Source organism: Ranitomeya imitator, chromosome 2, assembly GCF_032444005.1.
Source record: "Ranitomeya imitator isolate aRanImi1 chromosome 2, aRanImi1.pri, whole genome shotgun sequence".
Lineage (NCBI taxonomy): Eukaryota > Metazoa > Chordata > Amphibia > Anura > Dendrobatidae > Ranitomeya > Ranitomeya imitator.
In genome coordinates, this window is record NC_091283.1 from 317,689,105 (window position 1) to 317,716,157 (window position 27,053).

General features: G+C 45.3%; 1 protein-coding gene across 1 annotated transcript in view; it reads left to right on the top strand.

The window, feature by feature from the left end:
• Positions 1-27,053, top strand: part of LOC138663454 (oocyte zinc finger protein XlCOF6-like) — an 84,401-nt gene that overhangs the window by 48,361 nt on the left and 8,987 nt on the right. Inside the window, exons 2-6 of the mRNA XM_069749663.1 lie at positions 6,399-6,548; positions 6,676-6,855; positions 6,929-7,052; positions 7,136-7,233; positions 7,432-7,522. Coding sequence (XP_069605764.1) covers positions 6,471-6,548; positions 6,676-6,855; positions 6,929-7,052; positions 7,136-7,233; positions 7,432-7,522 — 571 coding nt within the window. The 5' untranslated portion in view covers positions 6,399-6,470. The remainder of the gene's footprint in view (positions 1-6,398; positions 6,549-6,675; positions 6,856-6,928; positions 7,053-7,135; positions 7,234-7,431; positions 7,523-27,053) is intronic.

The following is a 27,053-nucleotide window of genomic DNA, read 5'->3' on the forward strand; positions in this document are numbered from 1 at the left end:
GGAAGATGGTCGAATATGCCCTTTCTCCAAAGACTCCTTAATATAGCTCCGCATGGCGGTATGTTCAGGCACAGATAGGTTAAAAAGTCGACCCTTAGGAAACTTACAGCCTGGAATCAAGTCAATAGCACAATCACAGTCCCTGTGCGGCGGAAGAAAACTGGACTTGGGCTCATCGAATACATCCTGAAAATCAGACAAAAACTCTGGAATCTCAGAAGGTGAAGAAGAGGAGATTGACATCAAAGGAACATCATTATGAACCCCCTGACAACCCCAACTAGTCACAGGCATGGATCTCCAGTCCAACACAGGATTATGTACCTGCAACCACGGAAAACCCAGCACGACAATATCATGCAAGTTTTGCAACACCAGAAATCGAATATCTTCCTGATGGGCTGGCGCCATGCGCATGGTTACCTGTGTCCAAAACTGGGGCTTATTTTTAGCCAAGGGTGTAGCATCAATGCCCCTTAAAGGAATAGGGTTCTGCAAAGGCTGCAAGGGAAAACCACAACGCTTGGCAAGTTCTAAATCCATCAAATTCAAGGCGGCGCCTGAATCCACAAATGACATGACAGAAAATGATGACAATGAGCAGATCAAGGACACAGATAATAAAAATTTAGGTTGTATAGTACTGATGGTAATTGAACTGACGATCCTCTTAGTCCGCTTAGGGCAGACAGAAATGATATGAGAAGCATCGCCACAATAATAACACAACCTGTTTTGACGTCTGAAGCCTTGTCGTTCCGTTCTAGACAGAAATCTATCACATTGCATAGGCTCAGGAATCTGCTCTGACGATAACTCCACAGCACGCACAGTTCTGCGCTCCCGCAGGCGTCGGTCAATCTGAATGGCCAGAGACATAGATTCACTCAGACCGGAAGGCGTGGGAAACCCCACCATAACATCTTTAACGGTTTCAGAAAGCCCCCTTCTGAAAATTGCCGCTAAAGCGTCATTATTCCATTTAGTCAACACCGACCATTTTCTGAATTTTTGACAATACAATTCTGCCGCCTCTTGACCCTGACAGGGCCAACAAGGTCTTCTCAGCTTGATCCACAGAATTAGGCTCATCATACAATAATCCTAAAGCCTGAAAAAAGGAATCAATATTTAATAAAGCCGGATTTCCAGATTCCAGAGAAAACGCCCAATCCTGCGGGTCGCCACGCAGCAGTGATATAACGATCTCTACCTGCTGAATGGAATCACCAGAAGATCGAGGTCTCAGGGCAAAAAAAAGTTTACAGTTATTTTTGAAACTCAAATTTAGACCTGTCACCAGAAAATAAATCAGGAGTAGGAATCATTGGTTCTAAAGCAGGTGTCTGCAAAATATACTCAGAAATACCTTGCACCTCAGCAGCAATCTGGTCTACACGAGAGGCCAAATCCTGAACATTCATGCTTGCACAGGGCTCGTCAGTCACCCAGATGTAAAGAGGGACGAGAACACACAACAGACTGGAGAAAAAAAAATGGCTCAAGAGCTTCCTTCCCTTCTTCTGAGATGCATTTAACTCATTGTTGGCCAGTTGTACTGTTATGATCCGGTGACTTCGGAGCTGCATGAGAACTTTCACTGGAGAAGGTGGCCACTATACTGACCGCAATCCTGAACTTAACACCGCAACTAGAAGTAGCCGTGGAGTGTACCTAATACATCTAGACACCTCGTCACAGCCGGAGTACTAACTACCCCTATAGATTGAAAGAGGAATACTATCTTGCCTCAGAGAAAATCCCCAAAGGATAGACAGCCCCCCACAAATATTGGCGGTGAGTCGGAGAGGGAAAAAACATACACAGGCAGAAAACAGAATTAGCACAGGAGGCCGAACTAGCTAGATAGGACAGGAAAGAACAGAGTTCTGTGCTGTCAGTAAAAAACCATTCAAAACATCCACAGCAGAAATTACAAAAACTTCCTACATCTAACTAATAGATGTAGGAGAGTAAATCTGCAACTCCAGTGAATCCTACAATCAGAGCAGGAATAAAACAAAAACAAGCACACAGCCGTGTGCAACAGATTCAAAGAACAAAACACTTATCTTTGCTGAATTTGGCAGCAGGCAGGAGAAGCCAGAAAGTGAACCATCACTTCACAAGAAACAATGACAACTGGCAAGGGCTAAAGGATCCGGCACATCTAAATATCCCAGTCCGAATTGTAATCATCAGATACACCTGGCCAGGACTGTGACTCAGAGACAACTGCATTCCCACCTACAACCACCGGAGGGACCTCAAGAGCAGAATTCACAACAGTGGTCAGAATTGTAAAAATTGGCCCGGTCATTAAAGGGAACCTGTCACCCCGTTTTTTGAGATTGAGCTATAAATACTGTTAAATAGGGCCTGCGCTGTGTGTTCCTATAGTGTATGTAGTGTACCCCGATTCCCCATGTATGCTGAGAAATAACTTACCAAAGTCGCCGTTTTCGCCTGTCAATCAGGCTGGTCAGGTCGGGAGGGCGTGGTGACATCGCTGGTTCTTCCTCAGCTTTACGTTGGTGGCGTAGTGGCGTAGTGGTGAAGACACAGCGCGCGATCTGCGCTGTCATCCCTTTCGTCGGTGGGGGCGGCCATCTTCCTGGGGCCGCGCGTGCGCAGATCGAGTGCTCTGCTGCACGGGGCTTCAGGAAAATGGCCGCGGGATGCCGCGCGTGCGCATTAGAGATCGCGGCGGCCATTTTCCCAAAGCCGAGTTTGCATCTCGGCTTTGGGAAAATGGCCGCCGCGATCTCTAATGCGCACGCGCGGCATCCCGCGGCCATTTTCCTGAAGCCCCGTGCAGCAGAGCACTCGATCTGCGCACGCGCGGCCCCAGGAAGATGGCCGCCCCCACCGACGAAAGGGATGACAGCGCAGATCGCGCGCTGTGTCTTCACCACTACGCCACCAACGTAAAGCTGAGGAAGAACCAGCGATGTCACCACGCCCTCCCGACCTGACCAGCCTGATTGACAGGCGAAAACGGCGACTTTGGTAAGTTATTTCTCAGCATACATGGGGAATCGGGGTACACTACATACACTATAGGAACACACAGCGCAGGCCCTATTTAACAGTATTTATAGCTCAATCTCAAAAAACGGGGTGACAGGTTCCCTTTAACGTGCAAACCACCCTTGGGGGTTAAGGGGTTAAACAGTTCTAGTGAAAGGAAAGATGCTTAGTGATTGGTTGCTATGTGGAATGGTTGTGGCTTGTCACACACACATAAACAAACACACACACACACACACACACACACACTCAGCTTTATATATATATAGATTTTTTTTCTTTACGTTGGAGGGCCCAATTCCAGCTGTTGCTGTCGGACCTGTGATTTCTATCTCCTCCACTGTGTACAGGATAATAGAGTATAATAAAGTAGTTATGGACGAGACTTAACTAACATTGTGCAGTGACTCTGCTTTCCATATAGTGATGGATATTTCTTGTTGCTGAAACAATGATGTTTTTCACTTTAACCCTTTGTTAAACACCTCTGATCAGTGCGATCGTACAACATACAAGCCTCTGATGGCTTCGGTGATGCCCTGTACTACTGTAGTGCCATGTATCATCACTGCTGTCAGTATAATACTAACGGCCCCATACACATGAGATTAGAGTTGGCTGAACGGTCATTTGGCAGACTGCCATCTCTCGCGACTCCCCCATACACACAAATATTCCAGCTTTCCTGGGGTCTGTATGAGAGAGTCGCCTCCAGACTCCTCTAGCGGAGGATTATGTACAGGAAGAACAAACTGATTATCCTCTGAAATTCAGGATGTCAGATCCTTCTCTGCCCTGACATCATCTGTCGGGAGGCCCCAAATACATTATATAGTCGCCCAAACCCCCGAAATGTCTAATGTCTAGTCTAATGTGTATGGGGGCGGTAAAAGGTAACTTATTGGACGCTGCCTCTGGCCTAATAGACCTCCATACATTGCAGCCCAGACCCCATTATTAGGCATGTATCGTATTTTTCGGACTATAAGACGCATCGGACTAGAAGGCTATGTTCACACTTTGCGGATTTTTATGCGGATCTGCAGTGGATTTGACCGCTGCGGATCCGCAGCAGTTTCCCATGAGTTTACAGTACAATGTAAACCTATGGGAATCAAAAAAACGCTGTGCACATGCTGCAGAAAAAACCGCGCGGAAACGCTGCGGATTACATTCCGCAGCATATCACTTCTTTTCTGCGGATTTTCACCTGCTCCAATCGGAAACTGCAGATGAAAATCCGCAGAAGAAACCGCAGTAAAAACTGCGATAAATCCGCAGTAAAAACCGCGACGGGTTTTCACTGCGGATTTTGGAATTCTGCTGTGGAAAAATCCGCAGTGGAATCCGCAAAGTGTGAACATAGCCTAAGACGCACCCAGGTTTTAGAGGTGGAAAATAGGGAAAAAAATATTTGAAGCAAAAAAAAATGTGGTAAAATTTAATAACATAGTATTATATGTGGTGTTATTATATATAATAGTATGTTATTATGTTGGAAGCTGCGGGTAGAAGATGGTGCTGCGGGACCAGTGTGGTGGCTGTAAAGTACTATATGAAGACGCTGGAGGGTGAGTATAAGAATGGGGGCACAGGGCTTATATTTAAAGCACCACTCCAGAACTGGAAAATAACACTGGAGTGCTGCTTTAAGATCCCATTGGAAGAACTATAACTCCCAGCATGTCCTGCAGATCCTATGGCATGCTGGGAATTCTAGTTCACCACAGGAGTGGCAGAGTTCTTTATTGTGTGTTGTAACAACTAACCTTTTAATTGTGGCAGCCAGCCACTGTGGTGAGGTAAAAAGCTGGAGCCTCCCATGACTGCACACACAGAGCGCTCCCTCTTGTTGCCTCTCCACAGCACAGGTCATAAGAGGAAGCCAGCAGATTCTAGTGGGGAGTCTGAAGGACCTGTGATGACATCAGAAGAGGTAGGGCTCTGTGCCGTCATGTGATGCTCCAGCCCGCCCTCTTCATGACATCACACAGGTCCTTATGCCTCAGCATCCAGCACAGGCAGGTACGCAGCGATCTTGTCCCCTCCGGCCCCTGCTGCTGCCTCCTCCTCCAAACACACAGATCTCCCCTGCTGCTGCAGGAATCCAGCACTGGGAAAACCATGCGTATTTCAATGAAGGACTATTCATTTGCTGCTCACTGCTCAGCTGACAGGTGGGCAGGGAAGCGGCTAATGAATATTCACTGCACTTTAATCATCAGGACCATGTGGTTTCCCCAGCACTGGATTCCGGGCAGCTGGGACATTTTTCTTCCTCCTGTAAGTGGGATCACAGTGTTATCCCACTCACTGCTGCCCCTCCCCACATGCTACATTCCGACCATAAGACGCACCCACACTTTCCTCCAAAATTTGGAGGAAAAAAAGTGCGTCTTATGGTCAGAAAAATATGGTAAGTATCGTAATAACTAGGCCGCCCCATACTATCGAGTACTTGGGGGTGGGGGGCATTCAGCCAAACTCTGTCACCTTCTTAGATGCCATGTTTGCTTTTCACAGCAGCAAGTGGTTAAACTGCCAGGGTTTTTGTTGAAGCCTCATCTGTGCCGTCCCCGCGGTGCACATCTATGTTCTGGGGCACAAAAAGATTAATTTCTTTTTAATAAATGTTTAACATGTTAAAAATTATAAAATGTGTCTTCTGCTTTTTCCATGTTTTTTTCTTTTTACAAGAATTGTTGGAGCCAATTTTCTTTAGAAACATTTCAATATCTGGTTTTTTTTCTGGTGTTTTACCTGTAATATTGGAAAGCCTAAGGCCAGAAATAAACCCCATAAATCTCTGTACATGGAGACTTTGGGATCAGATCATTTCTGTCCACGTTGATTGTGGAAACAAAAAACTTTTCTAAAAGCCTCAAAGTTCTGTGTGTGAATCAGAGCTGAGATCTAACGTGATAGAAGATTACAGTGCGGGGAAGACGGGAAACCTTCATATAGACAGACGGTGGTGATGGAGTCAGTGACCGACTCTGGCCAAATCTGTCTCAGAGCCGTAGTAGAAGATGAAGATGTCGTCCTCATCATGAAGTAGTTATTTCTCCTGTCGCGTGTAATGAATATCTCCTGCAGTATTGCTAATGCCGATTCCAGGCTCGGTAAATGAGACGAGAATTAGCGTTATGGAAGATGAGTCTATGAGAAACGTATTCAGCTGCCAACTCCGAGGAAGAAACTGCTTGTTATCTGTGGCCTAAATATATAGGATTTATTAGTAGATGTAAAGAAGGAAACTAAATACTGTAAAATAATAAATCTCTTCATATGTTTCCCTTATTATCTCCAGTAATTGTATTATTACACAGGATTCTTATGATGTTACATCGGCTCATCTTCTCATTCAGGTCTCTACAATATCGGATCCTCTCAGTGAAGATCTTCTACAAAAGAACATTTTCCTGATTTACCCATCAAAGATGGATATGAACAGAGACAAGATGGCGGAGAGGATATTACACCTCACCCTAGAGATCCTCTTCCGGCTTACTGGAGAGGTGAGAGATTCTGATGACGTCACATTACATCATTCTTATCTATGGGAATAACAGATGGACGGAACTGGAGAGGTGAGGACTCTGGAAATGTCTGTTTTGAGATTTATTAATGTCTCTCCATTACCAGGATTACACAGTGGTGAAGAAGACCTCTAGTGATCACTTTCAGGACCCTGTGTCTGGAGGATGGGGAAGACCCCTGAGCCCAATCACGGGGCCTCCACCTCACCCCCTGATCCATGAGGACATCAATGACCAGAAGATCCTAGAACTCACCTACAAGATGATTGAGCTGCTGACTGGAGAGGTGACACTGCTGGGACATTATACAGTAATGCTATGAAGGGATCGGGGGATGACTGTATCATTGTATGTGTCAGGTTCCTATAAGGTGTCAGGATGTCGCTGTCTATTTCTCCATGGAGGAGTGGGAGTATTTAGAAGGACACAGAGATCTGTACAAGAACGTCATAATGGAGGTTCCCCAGCCCCTCACATCTCCAGGTAATAGACAGGACTAAATACATACAGCCTATAATTATCTGTATGTAGAGAATGAATTCACTCCCTGTATGTGTTTCCTCCAGATCTACCCAATAAGAGGACAACACCAGAGAGATGTCCCCGTCCTCTTCTTCCACAGGACTGTAACCAAGAAGATCCCAATGCTCCTCAGGATCATCAGGTAGATGGAGAGAAGGTGTCAGGAGATCTCCCCTATGATGTGTAGACGCCGGTGAAGGTCTTGTGCTCAGTCTTGTTTTATCCACCAGTATTATATGTTTTATACTTGTGTAATGAGAACGGTGGAGGTGGCAGGATTAGAGCTGATCATAGATGTGACTTCTCCATCTGTCGGTGACTTTTATAATATTTGTTTCAGGGTGAAGATCTGACCCATATTAATACTACAGAGACATATGTGAGGGGTGATGAGCGGTGTAAAGAGGAGATTCCCACATATGGCTCCCCAGGTGAGTAGTGACCACTAAATGCAGAGAAGTCACAGATTCTTCTCATCACCGGCTGTGGCTGCTTTATCGGTGGTGTAGTCCGGCCGTATTACCATGATCACCATTTTACCTCTAGACCACAACATTCTCCTCCACCCAAAACTGTTCTAATGACTTTGGTCATTGAAAGCCCTTTTCTATAGATCTTACACCCTGGAGGATCCACCTACCCCCTGGGTTTAGAAGACGCTGTTACCTGCTCAGATCTGTGAACTATAAAGCCAAATGACAGCGTACGTAGAATGTGCTGACAAGATAGAAAATCACTTGAAGAAAAATATGATGATGGGCCTGTAAGAGAAAGCGGAGGTTAATGATGTTGTTGGCTTCCTAGAACCCTGAAATCTTATCAGATGAATCTCCCTTCTCTCCCTTCTGTGCTGCTGAATGTGATCATATGGTCCCTACAAGACCAGGTCCAGTCTTTCTGGCCAAACTTCACTTTTATGATCGACAACATTAACCCCTTACTGACATCGGACGGGATAGTACGTCCGAGGTCAGATCCCCTGCTTTGATGCGGGCTCCGGCGGTGAGCCCGCATCAAAGCCGGGATATGTCAGCTGTTTTGAACAGCTGACATGTGCCCGCAATAGCGGCGGGTGAAATCGCGATTCACCCGGCACTATTAACTAGTTAAATGCCGCTGTCAAACGCAGACAGCAGCATTTAACTACCGCATCCGGCCGGAAATGACGGCATCGCCGACCCCCGTCACATGATCGGAGGTCGATGATGCGTCTCCATTGTAACCATAGAGGTCCTTGAGACCTCTATGGTTATTGATCGCTGGTAGCTGTGAGCGCCACCCTGTGCTCGGCGCTCACAGCACACCTGATTTTCTACTACATAGCAGCGAACAGCAGATCGCTGCTATGTAGCAGAGGCGATCGAGTTGTACCTGCTTCTAGCCTCCCATGGAGGCTATTGAAGCATGGCAAAAGTAAAAAAAAAAGTTAATGTGAAAAAAATAAAAAAAATATAAAAGTTTAAATCACTCCCCCCTTTCGCCCCAATCAAAATAAATCAATAAAAAAATCAAATCTACATATATTTGGTATTGCCACGTTCAGAATCGCCCAATCAATAAAAAAAAGCATTAACCTGATCGCTAAACGGCGTAACGAGAAAAAAAAATCGAAACGCCAGCATTATGTTTTTTTGGTCGCCGCGACATTGCATTAAAATGCAATAACGGGCGATCAAAAGCACGAATCTGCACCGAATTGGAATCATTAAAAACATCATCTCGGCACGCAAAAAATAAGCCCTCAACCGACCCCAGATCATGAAAAATGGAGACGCTACGAGTATCGGAAAATGGCGCAATTTTTTTTTTTTTTTTATAGCAAAGTTTGGAATTTTTTTTCACCACGTAGGTAAAAAATAACCTGGTCATGTTTGGTGTCTATGAACTCGTACTGACCTGGAGAATCATAATGTCAGGTCAGTTTTAGCATTTAGTGAACCTAGCAAAAAAGCCAAGCAAAAAACAAGTGTTGGATTGCACTTTTTTTGCAATTTCACCGCACTTGGAATTTTTTTCCCGTTTTCTAGTACAGGACATGGTAAAACCAATGATGTTGTTCAAAAGTACAACTCGTTCCGCAAAAAATAAGCCCTAACATGGCCAAATTGACGGAAAAATAAAAAAGTTATGGCTCTGGGAAGGAGGGGAGTGAAAAACGAACACGGAAAAACAAAAAATCCCACGGTCATGAAGGGGTTAAATGTGCAGTGAGGCCAAGTGTGAATTTCTGCACAATAACAGAGTTTCCCTTTAGCCGGACTTTTCAAATTGTATTAAAACCGACTAACTTCCAGGAGGATTGTGATAATCTACATAAACCCATCACACCGGTGCCATGATATATCTCTGAGCTGTGTGTGGCTGATGGTTGTAATATACATTTCTTCCCGCCTGCAGGAGATGTGTTGGCTCCAGCCCTGGTTTCATGGATTCACTCCACCTCATAAATTACATTGTTTTTGATCCTAAGAAATTCAGATTACTGCACAATCTCTCCTGAAATGGGGAGCAATATTATTTTCTGTAATCTTCTGGTCAGGATTCATAGTAGCTCCAATGGTCCACCATAAATGAATGCAATTCTGGTTTAATTTTAAAGTTCTCCCCTCATACATACAGTACAGACCAAAAGTTTGGACACACCTTCTCATTTAAAGATTTTTTTTTCTATATTTTCATAACTATGAAAATTGTACATTCACACTGAAGGTGTCACGCCGTTTACGGCGATAAAGGGGCCGGACGGCGTATTGGAACCCGCACCTGTCCCTGCCACTAAAAGGGACCATGACTTTCCCTTATCTCGGGGGTACCTATGAAGGTTAGGGGGCCCGAGCCACCAGCGTAACCCTGTCTCCTGTGCGGGCCCTATAAGTGACCCCCTCTTCCCCCCCCCCCCCCCCCCAAGAGAGGTAAACTGCACCAGAGTAAATAATATCACTAAAACAGAAAAGGAAAAGAAAAAACCAGACTTAGCTTAATGCTGCAAGGCGCAGCAAGAATAAACACCAGAAGAAACGGACACTGCAATAGAACAACAGCTCTCAGCTAGCTCCTACTCCTGGCTTGGTTGCTGCAGAATGAACTAACACCGACAGTCAGCTGATGAACCAGGTGACCTTTTAAAGGATGGAGGGAGTGGTCACCATAAACTTCAGCTGAGCCAGAAGCAATGCAATAACACAAGCGGCCACCAGAGGGGGAAAAACTGCATTAACCCCTGATGACCAAAAAGGAAAAAAGGTATTAAACTTAAGCAAACCAGATCTGCCACAAATCCATAATTGGATCGTGACAGTACCCCCCTTTCAATGAGGGACCTCTGGACCCTCAACACTGGACCTACAGTGAGAACGCCTCGATTCACCAGAGTTCACCTCCTCAGTCACCTGACCCTTAGGTTTATGGTGGACACAGAACATTGGAGATGACAACGTAGGCGGCACAAATCTCCAGAGCGCCGACCTGTGCAATGAGTTGTGTATGGTCAGTACAGAGGGTAACTCCAACTGGTAAGTCTTCGGACCGATAATGGCTGACACCCGGTATGGCCCGATTACCCTCGAACTCCAGATTCCAGTTCCACACTTCCACCTGATATTTTTGGTGGACACCCATACGTAATCATTCACACACAGGTCCGGACCTGAACGTTTATTTTCACGCATGCGTCTGCCACAAGATGATGAACTCTTTACAGAACCGACAACAGAGGCGTCCCCCTGTGTCACCAAACTCACACCCCCACTATGCACCGAGGAAAGCACCACCCTCCTCTGACCCCTCCTCCTTAGAGGTCTCTGACATACTGGGTTAGAATGTAATGAGGGTAGAGTCTTGCCCCTACTCCCTTCAAACACCTCTACTCCCCCATTGGAGAAGAAGGGGTAGGATGTAGAAGGACGGCAGAGATCGTAGCTCCTGGACAGCAGTCCTTACACGACTGATCCCAACTGACTACTTCTCTGGACCGCCAGTCAATGACCGGGTTGTGTTTACTCAACCAAGGGAGTCCTAAAACGATGGGTGTAGGTATTCCCCCCCAAGACGTAGCACGACAGGAACTCCTCATGACGAGTCCCTATACGCAGGTGTATATCATCCACGACTTGGGTCACCCACCCCTGGCTGAGTGGTATGGAGTCAATGGCCTGGACGCTTAGGGGTTTAGTTAGTGTTCTACACCTCAGGCCATGGGTCTGGACAAAATGAGCATCCACCAGATTGACTCCTGCTCCACTGTCCACGAGCATCGGAACATTCTCAGTTACCCCACCAACAACCACCTCAGCAGGTAAGGTACACTGAGAAGAGAAAATGGAAGAAATATACACTCCCTGGTCGCTTCCTTCCACACAACCAGGGGGATGCGGCTTTTTAGATGGAACAGGTATTTTGGCGCGAGCTGGGCAGACATTGATAAAATGATCAGTGTGCCCACAGTAAAAACATGCCCCCACACCACGGCGAACCCCAGACAACCCTGTTTGGGAAGCAACTCCTCCCAGCTGCATGGGTTCGTCCACCTGATCAGGTGTGTCCTCCTCCTTAGCAAGGACTACCGGGGGCACATTTGGTGTATGCCTCTCCCTCAAGCGTCTATCCACCCGGATGGCAAGGGACATGGCGGCCTCCAATGACTTGGGAGCGGCGTACTGTACCAGAGTATCTTGCAACCTAGGGGACAGACCCTGCACAAAATGGCTCCTAAGGGCCGGGTCATTCCACTGTGTGTCAGTGGCCCACCTCCTGAACTCTAAACAGTACTCCTCCGCCGGCCGAGCCCCCTGCTTGATCTTGCGGAGTCGGGATTCCGCCAAGGAGACGCCGTCCGGGTCACCATGTACCAGCGCCAGAGCCGCAAAAAACTCGTCCACTGACCATAGAGATGGAGAACCGGTCAGCAGGGAGAAGGCCCAGGATTGGGGATCACCCTTAAGAAGGGAAACGATGATTCCCACCCGTTGTTCCTCACTCCCTGATGAACGAGGGCGGAGCCTAAAGTATAACTTACAGGCCTCCTTAAAAACAAAAAATTTATCTCTCCCACCAGAGAACCTGTCAGGAAGAGATAACTTGGGCTCAGGTTGAGCATGTACCTGGGCCGAAGCCTAAAACCCCACCAACTGCTGCAGCTGCTGCACCACCTCACCACGCAGCCCCTTAAACTCATCGGTGAGGGTCTGAAGCAGTTGGGCAAAAGCCTGCATTTGAGCCATAGCTCACCAGAAATAATGTTCGGTCGGTGTTAATGTCACGCCGTTTTCGGCAATAATGGGGCAGGACGGCGTATTGGAACCCGCACCTGTCCCTGCCACTAAAAGGGACCCTGACTTTCCCTTATCTCAGGGGTACCTATGAAGGTTAGGAGGCCCGAGGCGCCAGCGTAACCCTGTCTCCTGTACAGGCCCTATAAGTGACCCCCTCTCCCCCCCCAAGAGAGGTAAACTGCACCAGAGTAAATGATATCACCAAAACAGAAAAGGAAAAGAAAAAACCAGACTTAGCTTAATGCTGCAAGGCGCAGCAAGAAGAAACGGACACTGCAGTAGAACAACAGCTCTCAGCTAGCTCCTACTCCTGGCTTGGTCAGCTGCAGAATGAACAAACACCGACAGTCAGCTGATGAACCAGGTGACCTTTTAAAGGATGGAGGGAGTGGTCACCATAAACTTCAGCTGAGCCAGAAGCAATGCAATAACACAAGCGGCCACCAGAGGGGGAAAAACTGCATTAACCCCTGATGACCAAAAAGGTATTAAACTTAAGCAAACCAGATCTGCCACAAATCCAAAATTGGATCGTGACAGAAGGCATCAAAACTATGAAATAACACATATGGAATTATATACTTAACAAAAAAGTGTGAAACACCTGAAAATATGTCTTATATTCTAGGTTTTTCACAGTAGCCATCTTTTGCTTTGATAACTGCTTTGCACCCTCTTGGCATTCTTGGCTTTGTGGTGCTGTGGGCGGGGCTTTGTGGTGCTATTGGGTGGGACTGTAGGCGGGGCTTTATGTGGTGCTGTGGGGAAGAGCTGTGTGCTGTTCTTTGTGGTGCTGTGGGGCGGATCTGTGTGCGAGGCTTTGTGGGGCGGAGCTGTGTGCGGGGCTTTATGTGGAGCTGTGGGGCGGAGCTGTGTGCGGGGCTTTGTGGTGCTCTGGGGCGGGGCTGTGTGCGGGGCTTTGTGGTGCTCTGGGGTGGGACTGTGGGCGGGGCTTTGTGGTGCTCTGATTACATATTCATCTGTATTGGCTTATGACAGGTCGCTGATCCCTCACTGACCTGCCCCCATTTTTACGTAATACATATAAGAGTGTTGATATTATTGTTGATAATGCCTATAATATTGTGGGGCTTAGAAAATAAAATATACATCCAGCAAAACACCACAACATCCCATTTTTCCATATCCATCAACGCCTTTCTTTCTCCTGGTGTTAGATTAGGTGTCTCATGTGGTTTAGATGGTCGGGATGCTTTATCCTCCGAGACCATTTTGGTAAAAACATCAACTGCTGAGACCAAAGACAAATGGGGAAATGTTTTGGATTTATTAATTAGATTTGTGGGGAAATGGCTCACCTCAGAGACTTGTTCATCCAATAAAGATTGAAATGTTAGCAAGGGCATCCTGTTCCTTCCTTGTAGGAAAGAGATCCTATTGATCAGATTAATAATGCAATTTTTTTAAAATCACTTTTCTCAAAAATAGATGTAAATCCTTAATTATCGTGAATGAATCTAGGCGAGATGAAGGGGAGAACGTTGGCCCTTTCTGCAGCACGGTCATCTGTGTGGTTGTCGATCCATGATGTGATAAATTACCCTTACATGGTCCTCGCGACGATCTTTATTTGATGATGCGAGATGCTGATTCCTTTTCCCAAATTGCCTCGTTCGAGGAGCCTTTTCAGGTTTAGTGATTTGACGTCACATTCTCTCACAGAAGATATGGATTGACGGATGAGGTCCTGGAAAGGTTCTTGTCAATGGAACTTTTCTTTAGCGGAAAATCTTACCGGTGGCAAAATCTGAACTGTCACGTTGATATTTGTTGGACTTATTGTCTTTCCCATCTTTCCATGTCTTTCTCCATGTTGGTTGTGGTCTCTTGAAAAGATACTGCTGTCATTTCTGATTGTACCTTATTGTGGAGATCCTGTATCTCCTCCTCCGTTTTGGCCAATGATGCAGTATTATTTTCAATAATTATGTGGATAAATTCCGAGGAGCATGTATTCGCTGCCTTAATCCACCTTTGAGTTACATTTTCATCTTCAAGATCAGAAGTCGGATAATCTTGTATTCTTAGTCCCCGTGGTCTGATTTTCTGGCCCCAATAATTTTCCACTGCCGTTTTCATCCACCGCAGTTTAGTGTTTTTATGTAAAGCATTTTTATATTAGAATCTCTTGGCTGGTGATTGAAGTGTGGCCGGTGCCAGATCCTGCCCCCTTCTTACACACATCCGTAGCTTTAGCTAGCCCGGAGCTTTCCCTGGTCTTGGTCCATTCTGTGCGGCCCCACTGTTAAAATAACAGTATTACGACAATATTAATACGCACCTTGGTCCTAGTTAACGTGGTAATCCGATTAGTTAGTGCCAACTCAGTGACATCAAGAAAACATCCTGAGGACGATAAACCTCAAAGGATAAAGGAGACGAGCCAGAAGAATGGTTTTTATTAAAAAAAATCTTTTATATTTTTATTAGAGCAACAAACATGATAAATACATGGATACAAATAGTAAGAAGGGTTCAGAAAGAAAAGAGGGACTTTAGGACTCACAATAGTTACATTTTACTGTCTAGTAATTAGCATGATCCTTGATTAAAAAAAAAAAAAAAAAAGTCACCTTACTAAAACAATAGGTGCTACAATGTTGTGAACACTAAGAACAAATGACAAATCTTTAATAAATAAATAGTGTATAAATTATAGCAGGCAGGTGATTATTAGTAAAGCTCAAGATACAAGTGCAATATTATAATCCTATTACCAGATTGGCGTCTTTAGATCATACATGCCTCCTAGACTTCCCCATAATTTATATATCCGGAATAGCGTAGGATAGATTTTCCCAAGTGTCCCCAGAGACCCATCTTCCAAGCACTGTACCGCAGGACTTCTTGTCGTCACCCTCTCTATCAGCTGTTGTACCACGCTGGAAGACGCCTCACGCTCCCAGCCCTTTAAGTGCAGGCACTGAGCCGCCAGGAAGTATATTTCGGGGTTAGGCAAAGCCAAACCTCCTTCATCCTTAGGTCTCTGAAGCGTCTCCAACCTAATGCAGGGATGCTGCTTCCCCCACACCAAATTCCTAAATAAGGAGTTAATCAGCTTAAATTTCCCACGTGGTATCCAAATAGGTGAGTTATGGAGAACATACAGAATCTTAGGCATGAGAATCATTTTAATAAGGTTGACTCGGCCCACCACTGACAAGTTCAATTTAGACCATGCCCCTACTTTTGCCTTAAGAACCCCCAACACGGGAGTCAAATTCTTATGCAAGTAATCTGTAATCGGCAGAGAGATCCATATCCCCAAATATTTGAACTGATCAGTTACTTTGTCTGCCTCCCTCCGCAACATCTCTCACCTCATCCCCTACGTCATCTACCTTAAACAGAGTTGATTTATTCCAATTTATCCTCAACCCCGACAATGCTCCAAATCTTTCCATAAGCCGAATTGCATTTCCCAATGAAATATGTGTATTGCTCAGGAACAGCAGTATGTCGTCCGCATATAACGCTATCTTTTCTTCAATTGACCCATACTTAAACCCAGATACTTCAGCAGACTGCCTAATCTTGGCGGGCAAAGGCTGAACTGGATGGACATATGTATTTTTTCGGCCTTACTAACTATGTTACTATGTTACTATGTAAAAGGTGGAAATAACAGGATGTTCTACCCACATGTATTTTTTCTCATTGGAGGTAATGATACCATATTGTTCCGCTTTCATGAGTAGTGTATGAAATTGGGTGAGAAAAACTGATGTTGGATCAGAAGGGAATTTCAAATAAAACCTAGAATCTCCCAATTGTCTAGTTCCTTCCTCCAAATACATGTGGGTAGGCCAAATAACCACATTGCCACCCTTGTTGGCCTCCTTAATTAGAAAGACGTTGTTTTTGAGCGAAAAGAGTGCCTGCTTCTCAGCCCTAAACAGATGGGGCGAAGTACTAACCTGAGGAGACATAAGCAAAATGTCTCGTTTGACCAGTTCGAAAAATATCTTCACTGTGGGTACCAATGAAAAGGAAGGGGCTTTTGTGGACTTATTCCTGTATGGAAAGGGACTTCTGATGGTGGTGGAATGATTTTCTTAAAAAGCTCAAGCAGATCTAGAAAAGCTTGATGTTCCTCCTCTGGAAGTGTTTGCATAATGTCAGGTTTCTTGTACACCTGGAATGTCAAATTTCTGCAGAACATCTGCAAAACAGAAATCTGAGAAGACAAGATATGATCTGAAAGATTAATGACTTGTAACGATAGAAATCTCACTTCTGGACCTTCCATTGTAGGGGATGGCTTATGCCCAGGGGTTACTTGCGCCTAGTCCCGTAAGTCTGTCGAAAGGGCGATGTCCGACTCCTGTACCTGGTTGGCCTCCTTCTTGTTTTTCTTGTGTTTTCCACCCCATCGGGTCCGATGTCTAGCTCGCTTCCAGCTGATGACGAAAAATCACTGGAGCTGGCTTCACCCGACGAGGGATCCATTGTGGCTATAGTTTGGAAATTTTTGTTATTAGCCTTGGTGTAATGGGCGCTACCACTATGCTTCCACCTAAAAACTGTGTGGTGCTCAAAGTCCAGTTTATCTCTCTGAAACTTTTTCGGTTTTCTGGAAGCTACATCCAACTCATATTTATCTAAAACCTTTAACTTTGTCCTGAAACTCATGACCTGTGCTGAGTCAAGTTTACTCAGCTTGGACTCCAGCTCTTTAAGATGGATTTTAGTGATGGAAAAGAGTTTTTTTGTCATGTTCAAGCAGCATATTAATTAATATTTTGGAACATTGTGTGAGCCCTTGCTCCCAAGAATTACCAAAAGAATCGTAGGGTTCCCAAGTGGGAAAAAAAGCCACTTCTAAACCCCGAGGTATAAGTCCTGCCTTGAGGTATTCAAGTCTCATCGTTTTTTCAATTTTTAAAATCTAACGTGTGTCACTTTATGTGGGGAATAACTTTGGAATTCTTCACAAAGGATAATAGAAAACAAATGGATCTTACAAATTATTTTTCAACTTCTCACAATACCCTACATACGATTGTACACTACTCTCTAGGCACATGGCAGTGTTCAGAAGGGAAGGAGCGCCATTTAGCTGTTTGAATGAAGATCTAGCTGGAATAGTTTGCAGACACAATGTATTGGGAGCACTGTTCGTGGTCAACTGATAGCTCAAAAGATCGCCACCATGAACATGCTTGGCACTATCTTCTCTGCTTTCCATATCCCAAGGATTGCCTTGCTCATCTCCCTTTATCACCATTACATGGATCTGGACTTACACTGGGACCCCTAGGCTTGGACCATGGTGTTACCTGCCATTCTGTGGTATTAGATGGTAAGCAGAATAGTCAGGTAGCTGGGTCAGAACCGGAAGGACAGAATCGGAAGACACACGATTAGTCAGTAAACAGGCCACGGTCACACAGTAAACAAATACGCAAGCTGAGCACAGAGGACTGAACCAGAGGAGAACAACGCTGTTTCTGGCAGATTCCGGCCATGTGCTTTGAGCTTTAGTAGGGTGTGGTACTTTCCAATTGGCTGAAGTAGGGAGCAGATTACTCCATCTGGACAGCAGGAACAGATCCCAGATGAGATTGGGCACATCATATACAGAAGCCCTAATATGACTAAATGACAGAAAGCCAGATTAGTCGAAATCCCCGTGAAGTGATTCAGTTTTGTAAATTAATTCACTGAGGGTTAAAATCTATACATATGTGGTCAAAATTGTTGGTACCCCTCTTTTAATGACAAAAAAACCCACTATGGTTACAGAAATAACTTGAATCTGACAAAAATAATAATAAATAAAAAATCTATGACAATGAACAAATGAAAGTCAGACATTGCTTTTCAGCCATGCTTCCACAAAATTAAAAAAAATAAAACTCCTGAAATAGGCCTGGACAGAAATGATAGTACCCCTGAAAATGTGACAAAGGGACATGTTAAATCGCATTGTGTTCACTAACTAGCATCACAGGTGTCTACAATCTTGGAATCAGTGAGTGGCCTGTATATAGGGCTACAGATACTCACTGTGCTGTTTAGTGACATGGTGTGTATCACGCTCAACATGGACCAGAGGAAGCGAAGGAAAGAGTTGTCTCAGGAGATTAGAAAGAAAATTATAGACAAACATGTTAAAGGTAAAAGTTATAAGACCATCTCCAAGCAGCTTGATGTTCCTGTGACTACAGTTGCACATATTATTCAGAAATGTAAGATCCATTGACTGTAGCCAACCTCCCTGGAAGTGACTACAGGAGGAAAATTGATGGCAAATCAAAGAGACGGATAATACGAATGGTAAAAAAAGAGCCCTGAAAAACTTCTAAACTGATTAAAGGTGAACTTCAAGCTCAAGGAACATCAGTGTCCGATTGCACCATCCGTCGTTGTATGACCCAAAGTGGACTTCATGAGAAACAATGGTGTCCTCCTTGGTTGTATAAAAAAAATCATAACAAAGCCAGACTGGAATTTGCCAAACTACATGTTCACAAGCCACATAACTTCTGGGAGAATGTCTTATTGACAGATGAGACAAAAATTGAACTTTTTGGCAAGGCACATCAGCTCTATGTTAACAGACTGGAAAATGAAGCACATCAAGAAAAGAACACTGTCCCTACTGTGAAACATGGAGGAGGCTCTGTTATGTTCTGGGGCTGCTTTGCTGTATCTGGCACAGGGTGTCTAGAATCTGTGCAGGGTACAATGAAATCTCAAGACGATCAAGGGTTTCTAGAGAGAAATGTGCTGCCCAGTGTCAGAAAGCTTGGTGTCAGTCACAGGTCATGGGTCTTGCAACAGGATAATAACCCAAAACACACAGCTAAAAACACCCAAGAATGGCTAAGAGGAAAACATTGGACTATTCTGAAGTGGCCTTCTATGAGCCCTGACATAAATCCTATTGAGCATCTTTGGAAAGAGCTTAAACATGCCGCCTGGAAAAGGCAACCTTCAAACACGAGACAACTGGAGCAGTTTGCTCTTGCGTAGTGGCCAAAATACCTGTCGAGAGGTGCAGAAGTCTCATTGACAGTTACAGGAATCGTTTGCAGTGATTGCCTCAAAATGTTGTGCAACAAAATATTACGTTAAGGGTACCATCATTTCTGTCCAGGCCTAATTCACGAGTTTTATTTTTTTTAAATTCTGTGGAAGCATGGTTGAAAAGCAATGTCTGACTTTAATTTGTTCATTTTCATAGATTTTTTATTTTGTATTACTTTTGTCAGATTCAAGTTATTTCTGTGACCTTTGTGTGGTTTTCTGTCATTAAGCGAGGGATACCAACAGTTTAGACCATGTGTGTAGGAGGAATGAATATTTTGACTCCACAGCCACTTTCTGGAAATTAACACGCAGTGGATGTTGGAGAGTGAAAATTACACATTTGCCATTTTATTACCCAGCACATAGTGCCCAGATTGTGCTTCAGGAGACACACACCGCAAATTAAGTGGATTCTTCTCACTATATAATATTGCTAAATATAGGGATCTTAAAAGTTGTTTGAGCGCACTGCAAGACTCAGAAGTGAGAGAGGATTTTTCTTGATTGGTTTATAGAAACTCTGTTACTTTTCAACAGCCTTTGAGCCACTAATAGTGTGCGAACCTCTGTTTTTCCATTGACAGATGATGGACCTGAGTGGGGACAAAACAGTCATTGTTTTGGTAAATAACACCATGTAACACAATTTTTGTTCCTGGCTTCCAAGTGAAATATTTCAATTGCTTATGTTTAAAGACTATGGAAAAACGACTACATTCAACAGAAACTTTGATTTTATGATCACAACCCAGAAATATTTTGTATTTATTTTGACAAAAAAGGAAACTATTATATTTTATTCGGACTCCCATGACAGCACTACGAGAGAGGGGATCCGCCCTTCAGGAACAGGAAACCTACAGATACAAAAGGGCGGTACCTCTCCCGTGCATCAGTTGGTTTCCTGTTCCTGATGGGACAGGATCCTACAGATGAATCTCGTAGGAATGGATCCCAGGCCGGCCGGTCGAATCAGGTAGCGGGGGGGTCTCCTACCTCGGCCGGTGCGGAAGCCCCTGGAAGACGTCACGGTGGTCCTGGCTGGACTGCACGTCAGTGACGTAGACAGCAGGGAGCAGAGTCCAGAGGATTCCTGATCTCCTTCAGCGCCGGCGTCGGTAAGTACAGCGCTCCTTCGGTCCATGTGGTGGTGCAGCGCGGTGGTGGGGTAGCGGTGCCAGGAGGGGAACGCTATCCGGAGCGCTGCTGCGTGCTCTTCGGCGTCCTGCATCGCTCTCAGCGTTAGCTGGAGCGTTTCCGGGTGCAGTGATGTCGAGGGGGCGGAGTCAGCAGGCGCTTCCGGGTCTCTGGGTGACTGCGCATGCGCAGTTCATCCAAGATGGCGGCGCCCATCGATCCTGAACGCCGGACTCCTCACACACTGCGCTGACCCCCCAGCTGTAGCCTCATCAGCAGGAACCAATGAGAGTGGCGCCAGGCAGCCTGCTGACCGGATCTGAGGGGGATTTAAGCAGGAGCCGGATTTAGAGCTCTGCCTTTGGTCACATCTACATCATGGAGAGTGATGGTGAGCGGCAGCTTCAGCTGCCGGAGGAGGTGCGACAAAAGCCCACGGAGAAGGAGCATGCCAGGAGTGACCAGTCCAGCCGTAAAAGCTCGTCCAAGCAGGGATCTAGAGCATCGACTGGCAAAGAACCCCCTCGTGTTCCGGTACCTTTTTTGGCGTACACTGGTAAGTGATCTACGTGAATGCTCACTCAGTGACGCGGGCCCCTTATACTTTGTCATTCTAGGGAAAGAAAAGTGCAAAGTCGAAACACAATGTGCCCTGTGTGAAGTCCCGTTACCAGATTCTTACACTAAAAAATTATGCGCCTCCTGTATACAACAGACGGTAAGGTCTACAGGAGTGGAGGGGTTGAGTGACATCAGGCTAGATAGATGGTATCACCCTTATTGTCCTCCCCTAGGTAGCGGAAGAATCTGCTTCTACGGCTAATCTGCGTGAGATGATCCGTTCAGAAGTAAGGGAATCCCTGCGGTCTATGTCCCAGACGGGAAGTTCAAGACAGAGAACCTCGGTGATCTCTGATCCGTCAAAGGAAGATAAGGACGAAGGTTCTTATGGCTCAGAGATCTCTTCCTCATCAGAAGAGGAATCTGGCCGATTCTGTCTGCCTCTGGATCGGGTAGATAAATTAGTTAAGTCGGTCAGAGGTACGATGGGCCTAGAAGAACCTAAGACTCAGCTTTCCCGTCAGCAACTTATGTTCAGTGGCTTGGAACACAAGAAGCGTAGATCCTTCCCGGTGAATGATAAAATTCAAGACCTGATTCTCCGGGAATGGAAGAAACCGGAGAAGAAAGGCTCATTACCACCAGCTTTAAAACGCAGATATCCCTTTGAGGATACGACTGTGGATACCTGGGACAAGGCCCCTAAGTTAGATGCCGCGGTAGCAAAGGCATCAAAGAAAGCCGCATTACCTTTCGAGGACATGGGATCCCTTAAAGACCCCCTTGACAGGAAGGCGGATACCTTCCTTAAAGGTACTTGGGAGATGGCAGCCGGATCCTTGAGACCGGCAGTGGCTGCGACTTGTACAGCCAGATCCCTAATGGTCTGGCTGGAACAGTTGGAATCCCAGCTTAAAGAAGGCGCTTCCAGAAGTTCTATTCTAAGTGCGCTTCCAGTGATTCAAGATGCTGCAGCTTTCCTGTCGGACGCGTCGGTTGATTCGGTCAGAATGGCGGCCAGAGCAGCAGGACTCTCCAACGCGGCTCGTAGAGCCCTGTGGTTGAAGTGTTGGTCGGGTGACATTCAATCAAGGTCCAAATTATGCGCTATCCCATGCAAAGGGGAATATCTCTTTGGGCCAACCTTGGATGAGCTGCTTGAAAAGGCTGGAGATGACAAGAAAAAATTCCCTAGTTTGTCATCAGCTTCTTATCGGCGTCCATTCAACAGGAGGAGATTTGGTCGCGGAAGGAAGCGCGCATCCTCACCCTCTAGAGAGAATTTTAGATGGGAGGATAGACGCAGGAGAGGTACGGTTTACATGTTCCGCCGTTCCTCAAAAGAACGTAAGAAACCGGACCAATGACTAGCAATCCCTGTGGGAGGGAGATTGTCAGCCTTCTCTTCCGCATGGATTAACATCACAAATAGTGACTGGGTCCGAGGTATTATTTCAGAAGGTCTGAAATTGGAATTTATTCACTGGCCTCGGGATAAATTTATATTAACCCCCTTACGTTCCTCCACTATTGAACAGACGGCTTTAGAGGCAGAAGTTGTGAGTTTATGCCTCAAAAACGTGCTGATTGAGGTCCCAGAGTCAGAAAGAGGAAGTGGATTCTACTCTCCCCTATTTCTGATTCAAAAACCAGACAGGTCATTTAGGACTATTATTAACCTTAAATCCCTTAATGAATACCTGGTTAAGGCCACATTTAAAATGGAGTCAATCAGCTCTGCAATTAAAATGTTGTTCAAACACTGCTTCATGGTAGTTGTGGACTTAAAGGATGCGTATTATCATGTTCCTATCCATGAAAACTTTCAGAGGTTTCTACGTGTGGCGGTGTCTATGGGGGGTATTGTTCGACATTTTCAATTTAGAGCCCTTCCCTTCGGCCTCTCAACGTCTCCCCGAGTATTCACTAAAGTTGTTGCGGAGATCATGGCGCACTTACGTGAATCTGATATCCTCATAATCCCTTATCTGGATGATTTCCTGATAGTTGGAAACTCAGCAGACCATTGCCTTGCTCAGGTAAAAACAGCTATATCTAAACTAGAACATCTGGGCTGGATCATAAACTATGAAAAATCCCGATTACAACCCCTAAAAACCCAGAGATTCCTAGGGCTGCTGTTAGATTCCGAGTCCCAACAATGCTGTCTTCCACCTGATAAACTGCTCCATATCCAACAACAGGTATTAAAAGCAATCAATAAACCAACCATGACTCTTAGACAGGCTATGTCCTTGTTAGGTTCCCTGACTTCCTGTATTCCCGCCGTCCGTTGGGCCCAGTTCCACTCCAGACCTTTACAGTTGGACGTACTGAATTATGATAGAGTCTTACAGGGTTCCTTGCAGGGTCAAATGACATTGAGTCCAGAGGTTCTGACATCTCTTAGATGGTGGCTAAAGGAAGACAATCTGTCAGCAGGAGTTCCTGGGTGACTCAAGTGACTCGGGTAGTTACGACGGACGCCAGCCCCACGGGGTGGGGGGCACACATGGGTGATGTAGTAGTCCAGGGTTTATGGGATCCCCAAACATCAGCCTCTTCCAATCAGAGGGAGTTAATGGCAATTGAATTCTCAATTAAAGAACTCCTCGTATATCTACAGGGTCACCATGTCAAAATCCTCTCCGACAACCAGGTGGCAGTGGCCTATGTGAATCACCAGGGTGGAACACGCTCCAAGTCCCTGATGGAAGTAGCGGATCGACTGCTCCAGACAGCAGAAAACCATTTTCTATCTTTATCCGCAGTTCACATAAGAGGGAGAGAGAATATAAGAGCAGACTTTCTAAGTCGAAGCACCTTAAAACAAGGAGAATGGTCTCTGAATACAAAAATCTTCAACCGGATTGTCCGCATGTGGGGTCATCCAGAAGTGGACTTATTTGCCACCAAGCACAACAGAAAGACGATAAATTTCTGTTCCTTAAATCCCAGGGAATATCCACTGGCAGTGGATGCCTTCCTGATCAGATGGGATTTCCAATTGGCATATGTGTTCCCCCCGCTCAATCTATTGCCGCTGGTGGTCAGGAAGATAAGGGAGGATCAAGCGAGAGTCATACTGATCGCTCCGTTCTGGCCCAGAAGAGCTTGGTTTTCCTGGCTCAGGACCATGTCTGTGAAAGACCCCTGGGTACTGCCGGACATTCCGGACTTACTTCATCAAGGTCCGATCAACCATCCACAAGTGAAAGGTCTCCATTTGACGGCATGGTTTTTGAGAGGTCATTGTTGAAAAGCAGAGGTTTTTCTCCAAATCTAATTGATACCCTTATGAAGAGTAGGAAAAACATAACAACTAAGATCTACTCTACAACTTGGAGGAAGTTTCTGGCCTCTTCAAATTTTAATATTGAAGAGGGTATACCAATCAACCAGATTCTAGAATTCCTGCAGAGGGGGCTAGAGCTAAATCTATCCACAAGTACTCTAAAAGTACAAGTCTCAGCCCTGGGGGCTCTATTTTCTTGTAACATTGCGGGTAACTACTGGGTATCAAGGTTTATCAAAGCAGCTAGTAGATCCAGACCTATACACAGGAATAGGTCAATGCCTTGGGATCTCAATCTAGTCCTTTCAGCCTTGACTAAGGAACCATTTGAGCCCTTACATTCAGCCTCACTTAAATTACTATCCCTCAAAACAGCGTTTTTGGTGGCAATTACATCTGCTCGTAGGGTAGGAGACATACAGGCTCTTTCTAGGATGTCCCCTTACACAGAATTTCTACAGGACAGAGTAGTCCTCAGACCAGATCCAGCTTATTTACCAAAAGTGGCCTCAGATTTTCACAGATCTCAGGAGATAGTGTTACTGTCATTTCTCCCTAATCCTTCTAATTCCAAAGAGGAGTTACTCCATACATTAGATGTTAGGAGATGTCTATTAGAATATATATCAGTCACTGATGCTTGGAAGAGAGAGGATGCGTTGTTTCTATCCTTCCAAGGTCCCAGGAAAGGTCTTAGAGTATCCAAGTACACGCTAGCGAAGTGGATTAGGGAGGCTATCTCTCTGGCTTATACTGCAGGTGGAGGTCCAGCTCCGCAGAATCTGAGGGCACATTCCACCCGGGCCATGGCTACATCTTGGGCGGAAAGATCTGGAGTATCGATCGACCAGATATGTAAGGCAGCTACGTGGTCATCCCCTTCCACCTTTTTCAAGCACTATAGGTTGGACTTGGCGTTCTCTTCTGATCTCACCTTCGGGTTAAGGGTGCTACAGGCTATAGTCCCTCCCTAAGGTAGTTTTACATCTCTGTAATTCTCTCGTAGTGCTGTCATGGGAGTCCGAATAAAGCATTAAGCTACTTACTGGTAGCGGCATTTTTCGGAGGCCCATGACAGCACCCTTAGTTCCCTCCCTATTCACTGGGGGTTGCACTTCCTATAATGTATATAACGAGATAGATAGATCTCACGTGTGGTATATAGTTCATTATGATGGATTATTTTTGTACATAAACTGTATATAGTGTATATTTGTGTGCTACTAACCGCGGTAGTCCTCTCAGGCTCTGAAATACAACTGATGCAAGGGAGAGGTACCGTCCTTTTGTATCTGTAGGTTTCCTGTTCCTGAAGGGCGGATCCCCTCTCTCGTAGAGCTGTCATGGGCCTCCGAAAAATGCCGCTACCAGTAAGTAGCTTAATGCTTTCGTTCATGCGGTCTGATAAAAAAAACACTTGCATTGTAAATTGACAAAGACAGTCAAAAATCTCTCAAAGGTTCAGAAATGAATGCAGTACAGACCAAAAGTTTGGACACACCTTCTCATTTAAAGATTTTTCTGTATTTTCATGACTGAAAATTGTAAATTCACACTGAAGGCAGGTGGAATTATATGCTTAACGAAAAAGTGTGAAACAACTGAAAATATGTCTTCTATTCTAGGTTCTTCAGAGTAGCCACCTTTTGCTTTGATGACTGCTTTGCACACTTTTGGCATTCTCTTGATGAGCTTCAAGAGGTAGCCACCAGAAATGGTTTTCACTTCACAGGTGTGCCCTCTCAGGTTTAATAAGTGGGATTTATTGCCTTATAAATGGGGTTGAGACCATCAGTTGTGTTGTGCAGAAGTCTGGTGGCTACACAGCTGATAGTCCTACTGAATAGACGGTTAGAATTTGTATTATTGCAAGAAAAAAGCACTTAAGTAAAGAAAAACGAGTGGCCATCATTACTTTAAGAAATGAAGGTCAGTCAGTCCAAAAAATTGGGAAAACTTTGAAAGTGTCCCCACTTTGCAGTTGCAAAAACCATTAAGCGCTACAAAGAAACTGGCTCACATAAGGACCACCCCAGGAAAGGAAGACCAAGAGTCACCTCTGCTTCTGAGGATAAGTTTATCCGAGTCACCAGCCTCAGAAATCGCAGGTTAACAGCAGCTCAGATTAGAGACCAGGTCAATGCCACACAGAGTTCTAGCAGCAGACACATCTCTACAACAACTGTTATAAGAGGAGACTTTGTGCAGCAGGCCTTCATGGTAAAATAGCTACTAGGAAAATACTGCTAAGGACAGGCAACAAGCAGAAGAGACTTGCTTGGGCTAAAGAACACAAGGAATGGACATTAGACCAGTGCAAATCTGTGCTTTGGTCTGATGAGTCCAAATTTGAGATCTTTGGTTCCAACCACTGTGTCTTTGTGCGACGCAAAAAAGGTGAACGGATGGACTCTACATGCCTTGTTCCCACCGTGAAGCATGGAGGAGGAGGTGTGATGGCGTGGGGGTGCTTTGCTGGTCACACTGTTGGGGATTTATTCAAAATTGAAGGCATACTGAACCTGCATGGCTACTACAGCATCTTGCAGCGGCATGCTATTCCATCCGGTTTGTGTTTAGTTGGACCATAATTTATTTTTTAACAGGACAATGACCCCAAACACACCTCCAGGCTGTGTAAGG